General features: G+C 41.2%; 2 protein-coding genes across 3 annotated transcripts in view; one reads left to right on the forward strand and one right to left on the reverse strand.

Moving 5' to 3' along the window:
• The window catches only part of LOC5564066 (E3 ubiquitin-protein ligase highwire), a 156,762-nt gene extending 147,907 nt beyond the window's left edge, over positions 1-8,855 (forward strand). The window contains 3 exon segments of the mRNA XM_021848352.1: positions 4,573-5,325; positions 8,003-8,104; positions 8,166-8,855. Of these exon segments, the coding sequence (XP_021704044.1) occupies positions 4,573-5,325; positions 8,003-8,104; positions 8,166-8,447 (1,137 nt within the window). The 3' untranslated portion in view covers positions 8,448-8,855.
• Positions 8,683-9,845, reverse strand: LOC5579306 (rhythmically expressed gene 2 protein). 2 transcript variants are annotated; one of them, XM_021848391.1, is made up of 2 exons: positions 9,667-9,845; positions 8,683-9,585 (listed from the first exon to the last, which is right to left on the reverse strand). In XM_021848391.1, the coding sequence occupies exon 2, from the start codon at positions 9,575-9,577 to the stop codon at positions 8,795-8,797; it is 783 nt and encodes a 260-aa protein (XP_021704083.1). In that variant the 5' UTR covers positions 9,578-9,585; positions 9,667-9,845; the 3' UTR covers positions 8,683-8,794. The 2 variants fall into 2 exon arrangements, with proteins under 2 accessions (XP_021704083.1, XP_001647614.2); XM_001647564.2 differs by having other exon boundaries at positions 9,652-9,845.
• Between the last annotated feature and the right edge of the window lie 497 nt (positions 9,846-10,342).

Here is a 10,342-nt window from a genome sequence, read left to right on the forward strand (position 1 = left end):
CTCATATTGCCCCGTATGTTCATATTGCCCCCATTGCCCCTATACGGTATAGACTAGCACAGACATAAATGATAGAAAAAAATTCTTGCATTTCATCTCACAAAGCGTGATTCATAAAGATTAAAACAAAAAGTCAAAGATACGATGCACCAACTATTAAAAATGCCATTAAACAAAATGTTCTCAAAAACATTCGGAAAAAAAAGAAAAAAAAATGGCATGTATCCGACGAAATTTCTTTGTCTGATTACAAGCAATAATGTTTGAATATGAGGCTGGTCATAAAAATTACAAGGAAAAAAACTGGGAGCTTTGCAATTTACTACTTTACCGGTCAAGCAAACGCAACAGTGGGATTAAAAATACAAAAATCCATCAGACGATATATGTAACAAAGAAATGAATTGAAATGAAGAGGGAGGATAAATTGGCACATCAACTACAAAATCCTTCTCGCCGATACTTTTATCGTCCATTATATTTGAAATGACGAAAAAAACAATAGACAAATGCACTGTCTATAAAAGCATAATTGTTGGGCGAGCTCGTGGTTCATCCTTCGCCGCCACAAACTGTTTTCCTGCACACCGCCAAAGATCGTTCTAAGCACCCGACGGCTGCTACCCGGGCAAGCCATGTAGCGCTCGGTCCCACCAGCTAGCATGTACTTTTTCTTGGACGCATTCACCACCAGTCCAACTTTTGCTGCCTCGCTTTTCAGGCGGGTGTACAGGTCTGCCAACTTTTCAAATGTTCGGCCGAAAATGTCCATACCATCCGCGAGGCAAACAAATTGACTGGCTCTCGTTAAAATCGTACCCCGGCTGTTGAGCCCGGCTCTCCGCATGACACATCCTAGCGCAATGTTGAACATCAGGCACAAAAATCCATCACCTTGTCGTAATCACCGGCGGGATCCAAACGAACTGGAATGTTCGCCTGAAACTTTCACACAATTTTGCACACCTTCCATCGTCCTTCTTATCAGTCTCGTCAGCTTCCCGGAAAAGTTGTTCTCGTCCATGATTTTCCATAGCTCTACGCGGTCGATACTGTCGTATGCCACCTTGAAATCGATAAAAATGTGATGCGTTGGGACCTGGTATTCACGACATTTTTGGAGGATTTGCTGTACAGTAGGGATCTGGTCCGTTGTCGATCGGCCGGCAACGAAGCCGGCTTCATAACTTCCCACGAACTCGCTTACTATAGGTGACAAACGACGGAAGATGATCTGGGATAATACTTTGTAGGCCACATTTAGAATGGTGATCGCTCGAAAGTTCTCACAATCTAACTTGTCGCTTTTCTTGTAGATGGGGCATATCACCCCTTCCTTCCACTCCTCCGGTAGCTGTTCTGTTTCCCAGATTGTGCCATCCTTACCAGCAGCTTTATTGTTCTTGAGCTGGTGAATGGCATCATTAACCTCCCTCAAAGTGAGGGCTGGTTGGTTTCCATCCTCCGCAGTACCGAAGAAGGCATTTCCTCCGTTGTCCCGACCTTCATTGTCTGTGCTCTCAGCGCCATTCAGATGTTCATCGAAGTGCTACTTGCATTTTTCGATCACGTCACGCTCGTCCGTCGAAATGCTCCCGTCATGCTATAATATCTTTTGCTCTATGCACTTCTAAACATGTTTGAGAGTGTATTCAATCACTCCAACCTTGAATTACAAAAAAAAAACAGGTAAAACTGCTCTAGTACATTCTGTGATTGAAAGTAACGAACGCTGAACAATTTTGTGTTGTACTTATATGCAGAGGCGCGTCCACGTTCGGAACCATGGGTAGGACAAACGTTGGCAAATATTTTGATCACAGTGAAGCTAAGAAGAAAAAAAATAACCCTACGGTAATTAAAAAATTATCCAAAACTGAAAATTGAAAGTTACTATATTTGAGGGGCTAACGTAAAGGGGTGTAAGTGACATTTTGTTCGGGTTTGAGTTGAGTTGAGGAAATTCTAATATTCCAAGTGTTTGAACGATATTTTCAGGTGATTTTTTTGCTCAACAGAAAACATAACACAATTTTTAGAAGACTGTTTTTTTGACTTCCAAACAATTTGTATAAAATGAAAAATTGCTGAAAAAACTTCGGAGTAATTTTTCTACCAACCTATCATCTGTTTTATCAAGATTTTCTCTAGAAGTTTCATCAGAAATTTATTCAGGTATTTGCCCAAGTTATTGATCCGAAATTTTTTGAAGAAGTTCGTTTAGTGATTAATTCCTGGATTTTCACAAGGAGAACCACATGATTGGAATTTCTCCAAAGATTATTTCAGAAATCATCTGAATTCCACCAACGATTCTCCTCCAAGAATTTATGTAGCGATTCATCTGTCGATTTTCCTGAGACATTATCCAAGATTCACGGTCCAAACGTCTTTTAAAATTCAACAACTTCTCAAAAGATATCTAGGAATTTACTTTAAGGAATCGAAGGATAAGTGAAAAAGTCTTCTTCTTCATGGCATAAACGTCCTAAAGACAGAGCATGCTAATAAAGACAGAGCCTGCTTCTCAGCTTAGTGTTCTTATGAGCACTTCCACAGTTATTAACTGAGAGCTTTCTTTGCCGAAATTGCCATTTTCGCATTCGTATATCGTGTGGCAGGTACGATTATACTCTATGCCCAGGGAAGCCAAGAAAATTTCCATTACGAAAAAATCCTGAACCGACCGGGAATCGAACCCAGACACCTTCAGCATGGCTTTGCTTTGTAGCCGCGGACTCTAACCACTCGGCAAAGGAAGGCCCCTAGTGAAAAAGTATCTGAAGGAAATTCTAGAATAGTTTTGGAAAACATGAAAATAATACCTGAAGAAATTACTGGAATCCTCACGAGTTTCTAGGAGCGAATTCTGGAGAAATTCTTGTAAGCATTCTTTGAAAAAATGCTGGAAGAATTTCTGGAAGGAAGAAAATAGAAAAAATGTCTAGAAGAATTTCTGATCCCTCCCTTGCTGGAATTCTTCAACAATTCTGCGAAAAATCTTTAGAAAAAATCGGCATCTGTCAATAGTCATCGTCAAATCTAATCTGCTCTTATTATTTTAATGAATGATGTCGCAAACTATTAGGAGAACTTTAATCAAATCATTGTTCAGGAAATAGGTAACTAAGAACTACTCCCAGAAATGTCTACGGGAATTATGAATCAGCCAAAAACTTCTTGAGAGTGTGCTATGGAAGTTCTATAGGAATTGCTTTGAAATTAGTCAAGAGAATCAGCAATGCTTTGATAGATTATATAAAGAGTGATCGCACATTCAGAATTCGCAATGTTTCAGTACATACACAGTGTTGGTCGTAGCTATTTTTAACCCGTATAGGCCTGAGTGAAAGCAAAAATTCTGAAACCCTCATTTCTCAGTGAATTCTTAATGGATTCAAATGATTTTTTGTCAGTATATTGGCACACATATCTAGTTTCTAGAAGTGGACAGAGGAACGCGGAAATATTATTGTGGCCGAAGTTATTCCTGTGAATCACTGGGTCAGGTCGGGTGAGAAGGGTCTTGTGAGTTTGTGCCCCTGAAGGTAGGCAAATTTCAAGTCACAGATAATTTCCGGAATCGGCTATAATGTGCCCGGTACATAACGGAATTTTAAGAAAATTACATCAGTGTAAACCTTTTGAGAAAAGAATGAATTGGATAACTATGAGTTTTGCTTTTGGTTTATCTTACAAATGGCCATTTTCGAGTCCCAGGACGCCTCAAACTAATGATAAAGTGGACAATTTGTATCTGAACATCTGTGCCAAGCTTATGGGAACGCATTTTAGTGCACAATTTTGTTTGATTTCTACTTTTCGAGAGATGAAACGGTTTAGTATCTAACAAATCTACAGCCGGTTTTCCGGGCATTACGTCCCAATGGCCACATCAGGTATATTTGAAACAGTGCAAAACTTTTCATTTATAATGTTGAATATCGGATCTTAATGATTTATGCAAATTAAAATAATGGTCATTGCAAATAAATAAAGGTAACTTGGCATGTCCCAAAAAATAGCCCTTTTATACCCGACTTGACCCATTGACCCACCGGAATAACTCCGGCCACAGGAATATTTCCGAGTTCCTCTGGCCACTTCCAGAAACTAGATATGTGGGCCAGTGAACTGACAAAAAATCATTTGGATCCGTTAAGAATTTGCTGAGTGGTGAGGGTTTCAGTATTTTTGCTTTCACTCAGGCCTACACGGGTTAAGAAACAATATTAAACAGTTGATGAGTGGTTCAATTTATTTTTCAAACTTTTAGCTGATCTTGTTTTATTTTGATGAATCATGGGTAGGACAATCCATTGACTGTCCTACCCAGGTATTGTTATGCGTAGTACTTGTCCTACCTGTCCTACCCACTTCCCGCACCACTGCTCATATGATTGCTTTACATAATGATGCACAAATCATGGGAATATGCGAAAATAATATCCAACTTAGAAAACTACAACTGGTTACAGTGACTCAGATATCTTAAGAAATACAAAAAAATAAAGAACATTATCATTTAAGTTTAACGAATATATTACAGCTACTCCATTTGAAATTTTCCAGGTCTGCAAGGAGGAAGAAGAGGCGATTCGCGTGGAGCTACATGAAAGTTGCGGACGTGCCAAACTTTTCTGGCTGCTGGCGCTCGTTGATTCGAAAACGTTGAAAGGGATGCTGGAGTTCCGCAATGGGAACAATACGCTTGTGTGTGATCCCCCAAATGCCATCGGGGTATGTCGATTCTGCGGCGTAACCGGCAATACGGGGTTGCTAGCCGTGGGAAATGTATGCGTTGACCAGCAGTGCCAGGAATATGCTGCGAGCGCATGTACCAAAGTGCATCACTGTGGCCACCTGTGCGGCGGTATTATCAACGAGGAAAAGTGTCTGCCCTGTTTGCAGCAGAAATGTCTAACGTCGGAGAGCAAAGCCAACGGAAAGGAACCGAAGCTGACCCAGGACGCGGATGATATGTGCATGATCTGCTTTACCGAAGCCCTCTCTTCGGCGCCGTCGATACAGCTGGACTGTGGCCATGTGTTCCATTTCCACTGTTGCAAGGCCGTCCTCACCAGACGGTGGAATGGTCCGAGGATAAGTTTTGGCTTCTCGCAGTGTCCTATCTGCAAAATGGACATTCAGCATTCGGCGCTGGGAGATATTTTGGAATCGATCGTTTCGTTGAAAGCGGACGTCAAACGGAAGGCTCTCATGAGATTGGAATATGAAGGCTTGGCGAAGAACTTGGACAGCAAGGATCTGGCGGCGTATGCGATGGAACGTTATGCGTACTACGTGTGCAGTCAGTGTGAAAAGGTTGGTAGAAAAATTATTTCCAGGTAGTTTAATTTATGTCTATCAGATGTCTTTGAAGTCACTGTTGGTCATAAGTGTTCGGAATATGAGTCAAAACGGTACAATGCTCATCTTCGAATAGTCACCGTAAGCGTCATTGATATTTTAAACATTCTAACTACATTGTATAGCGCAAATACAGTAAACTTTCCATAAGTCGATGCTGAATGGGTCATCGATTTAGGGAGGTATCGAGTTATGGAACTGAGCATCAGTATAACGGCGGTTCAAGGGCAAAAGCTCGAGATCATATAAAAAACTAATTGTGATGTGATGTCGCGAATTTTGATGACTCGGTTTGCTGTCATTTTGGTCGTTTTAACGGTTAAAATATCAAAACTAAGAGCAGTAAAATGGTCCCATGAAATCAAATTGAAATTTATTTTACAATCAGTTACAGCATAGTATAAAAACGAGTCTGCGAGTTGCGACACAATAAATGCTTCATTTTTACATTGCCGATCATGGACTGCAACAGATGGGATATTTTTCTTCGCTTGCTTTGATCGTGCTTCAAAATCAAATGAGAATGAATTCGGCAATGCCTAATGTTGAATGAAAGCAATATAAATAATAAACTATAGAAGAAGAATGTCGCTGGCGTCGCTGTCGGAACATATTTTGCTGGCGAAGATAGGCGGGGCTATAAATGTCAACGCGAAAATGTATGCAGTTTGACAGTTATGTACCCGACATGTTTTTGAGCGAGAACAATGGGAACAGCAGCGACATTCTTCCTCTATAGTTTTCTATCTCTATTATGAAAGCCTTCATTCCATATTACCGGACTTTGGGGGAAGTATGCCATATGGGCAAGTGTGCCACCCTGCTTTCTATAAAAATAAAGTATATAAAGTAGGGTAGAAGCACCGGTTTTGACCATACGCCAGTTGTAGCCATAGGGGATTATACACCGTTTTACATAGCCAATCAACATGGGACCCTTTTGTGTTTAGTAGATCACATTCACATGATAGAGCTACATTCATTTGCGCGTCCAAATTGATTCAAAATATAAGAAAAACAATCCGCTTTTCTTCAACTTCTTCATTATCACCAGAAGCTTTTTGATCGGACGAAGTTCTGGTGTATTTGGCGAGTTCACCTCCTTCGAGACCACATTAACGTCCTTCGCTTCGTACCATTCCATTACATTGGCGTAATGACACGAAGCAAGATCCGACCAGAACAGCGCCGGACCACGGTGAGAGCGGAAGAAGGGAAGCAAGCGCTTCTGCAAGCATCCCTTTTGATAAATGGTGCCGGTTGTAACGGCTTGCTGTACCGTCCGCACTCGCAGATCGCCTGCCACAACAGGTTCTTCTTTGCAAATTTGTTCATCTGTCTTTTTCGGGAAGTACCGACAAAAAACTCGAGGCCGGGGATTTGTTTGGTGTCCGCCTTGATGTATGTATAGGCCTATTCACATGACGTCTCAAATCAGCTGATCGGGAAGCACTTTGACAGTTCTTCTATGAAAATGACAGGCCCGTGTTAGCACCGGTCCTCCACCGATGTAAACAAATGCATAGACGGATCTGTCACATGAAAAGGCCTATGACGACGGTCCATGGCTTGACGACCCCCTCACGGTACAGCTTCCGCGTACGCAATTTGGGCACCGTGTTTTGCTTGTCAGTCCGGTTTGGCGCCTTCTGACCTTAAAAACACGTAGCCTAGCTCGCTTCAAGGACAACATTAAAACTGTTATTTTGTCAAGACTGAAAAGCCCATCTATCATCATTTTTAAAGTACTGCCTTATCTTCTGCGCCATCTCTGAGTATTCCGTTTTCGGTTTTCGGTCGCTTCCAGCGTGCCGCTCGATGGTCTTCGTCTCCTAGAACATCTCCACAACGCGAAACACGGTGGAATGGTAGATTCCAAGCCGATCCATCTGTGCGACTGATAAGGATGATCGATCACCACGCTTTTCTTATTTCGAACGCATCTTGAAAACTACTTGATAAAATTTTGCACACATAAGCACAAAACTCTTAACTAGTATTACCCAACATTGCATCAATTTTTACCCACGCAATAAAAAGTTACACCCAAAACAAAGTGTCGCTTTTTTCCGAGTCCAATTTTTAAGGAAAATCCAGGAAAATCAAGGAAAATTTACAGTTGAATCGATCGATGGCATATTGTGTTGGGCTCGCAGTTCTGATGAAAAATAGCGGTTTGACCCGCAATATGCTACAATGCAGCTTGAGCACCACTGCATTAGTGTATGCCGTAAACGTGACGAAAAGTAACAAAGCGACCAGTTGGAAATATATTACTATTACTATTAAAAAACTTCAAAAACCTACTAAAATACATTGCTTCTACAAGTTCTCTAACAGAGTATCTTTAAACTTATTTCCAATTAAATGCAACATTTTTCATAACAAAAATATAATAAGAGAATATTAATATTTCATGATTGAGAATTGAGTTGGTTGTATATAGAAATTCGCCATACAGCTTGGACAGTTTATCCACATTGTTATCTTCGGTTTATAAGAACACGAAATGGTAATTTGCTTTGTAAAACAGTATATACCATTAACATTTTGATTAAATAAATTAGATACTCATTGAGAAAAAGGGATTCTAAATTTTCAGTATTCCTAATCTTCCTTTTCATCATTTCAGGCATATTATGGAGGTGAAGCACGTTGCGATGCAGAACTTGGAGAAAACTACAATCCGCAAGAGCTAGTTTGCGGTGGCTGTAGTGATGTAGTCAAAGCCAAGGTAACATAAGAATGTGAAATTTTTCACTGGATTTTTCCTTAAAGTCTTGCTTATTCTTCAGATGTGCCCGAAGCATGGAACCGATTTCCTGGAGTACAAGTGTCGCTACTGCTGCTCGGTGGCTGTATTTTTCTGCTTTGGAACGACGCACTTTTGCGACACGTGCCACGACGACTTCCAACGGTTGACCAACATTCCGAAGAACAAGCTACCCAAATGCCCGGCCGGTCCAAAGGCAAAGCAACTGATTGGGGAAGAGTGCCCGCTGCACGTGATTCATCCACCCACGGGAGAGGAGTTCGCACTTGGGTGTGGCATCTGCCGTAATGCTCATACGTTCTGAGAGGATTGATCTAAATGATACTGATATTGTCGAATAGATGAACTTATTAGTTTGAAATCGAGGATTGTTTTTTGTTAAGGCTTGGACCCAATTACTTTTTATAAGGTATGAAATTATTTAAATAGTTGTTGTAACGTTCTAGGATAAAACAATAGTAAGATAATAAATGTACGCTGATCGACACTAGATACCTAACTGAAGGCTTTCTTTCTATGAAACTATAGAACGGCAAGTATTAGATCTCGCGATCTGTATTCATTTTCACACTAAACGTAAAGTCTATTATGTACACACTTCGGCAAGCAGAAATGAAACCGTTCTAGCTACAATACAATATGTGTAACAATCTACCACTTCATTTCAGTAGTCTCTAACGCGCGAATAAACTCTTCAAAGTTCGCAAACACATGTCCGGGATTAATCTCTGGATCCGAAAGAACTCCCTGTTGACCGTCGCAAGTAACGTTAACCAAAATACTGGCCCAACCAGCACGTTTCGCGCCAACATAGTCCAGCTTAGGAGTATTGCCAAAGTGCAGTGCTTCGCTTGGAAGCACCGGTGGATTGCAGAGATTCAACGCATAATCGAATATTTCCGGACAAGGTTTCTGAATCCCCACATCATAGCTCGTCACGATAAAGTCAGTCGGAATCTTCATAGCCTCCAGGATGTAGCTTAACCTAGGATCAAAGTTCGATATTATCCCTACCTGTTTGCCATGGACCCGCGCCAAATCCACCATACGTTCGGCCATCTCGATCTTGGTCCAGCAGTCTTGTGTTGCGTAGTCTTCTATGAGCTGATCGGCAACGCGTCCCAGCATTGCCTCACTCAGGTGTCGATGCGAATCGCGGAATATGTCCATGACTAGCGTTCGCCACCACCAACGCCAGTCGTACTTTGATCCCTTGCCAAAGTTAGGGTAATCACGAGCCATTCGCTTGAAATGCTTCCCGAAGCAAACGGACAGCGCTTGTTCCTCGATGTTCTGGCATCCGAGATGGCGAGCTGCCATTGCGTATTGCATTTCCGGTGGGCGGGAGAATCTCAACAAGGTATCGGTCACATCGAAAGTGACCAACTTGAACCGGGACAAGTTCTTCGACACGAGCCGCGAATTGATATTCATTGTTGTCGCTGAGAGATAACAAAGAGAATGGGATTTTTATCAATCCTTCAAGAAACAAATATAAAGCAACTTACTTTTGTAGTACTAACTTTAATTATACAATCTCCACATCACATTAAAACACAGCACCGTCATTTTAAATTCATGTTGAATAATTTTTAAGTTTTCTAAGCTTAATAGCACCGCAGAAAAGTGGAAGCTTTGAGTGAAGTCGGTTTACATCACAGTCGAATGAAATAATTGTGAACTCACTTTGTTTACAAGATTTGCAATGCATTTTGTTATCTTTTTTCGCGTGCCCCTTTTGCGACCCCTCGGACGTAAACGTCATGCATGATGTGCACTGAGAAGGATGCGAGCACCGCTAGTTGCATACATTGCGGGATTAATGAGAGATGAGCGTCACGAATAAGTGAACGCTAATCAAATGCTACTCAACGGAGCACAGGTTTGTGTGATGCTAACTTTATATCAGGGCTGCCCAACGTACGACCCGCGGGCCGCATCCGGCCTCATTTTGTGCGGCCCGCGGAGGGTTCGAAGATTCTTATCATATTTATCCTGTTGACTGTTCTACCAGCCCGAACAGAACATACCAAAACTAACTGTTTAAGTTTTCAAATCAATTTGAAGCTAATATTTTAGCTCGGTAATGATTGAAATTGCATTTTTTTTTCAAACCTTCTTAAATTCTTGATTTTTAATGTGATTCATATTCTTAATCTCAAATTCTGGATTTTTAAAAATGTCCATTGCAGTCTCTGA

The sequence above is a fragment of the Aedes aegypti genome, chromosome 1 (genome assembly GCF_002204515.2).
Source record: "Aedes aegypti strain LVP_AGWG chromosome 1, AaegL5.0 Primary Assembly, whole genome shotgun sequence".
Classification (NCBI taxonomy): Eukaryota; Metazoa; Arthropoda; class Insecta; order Diptera; family Culicidae; genus Aedes; species Aedes aegypti.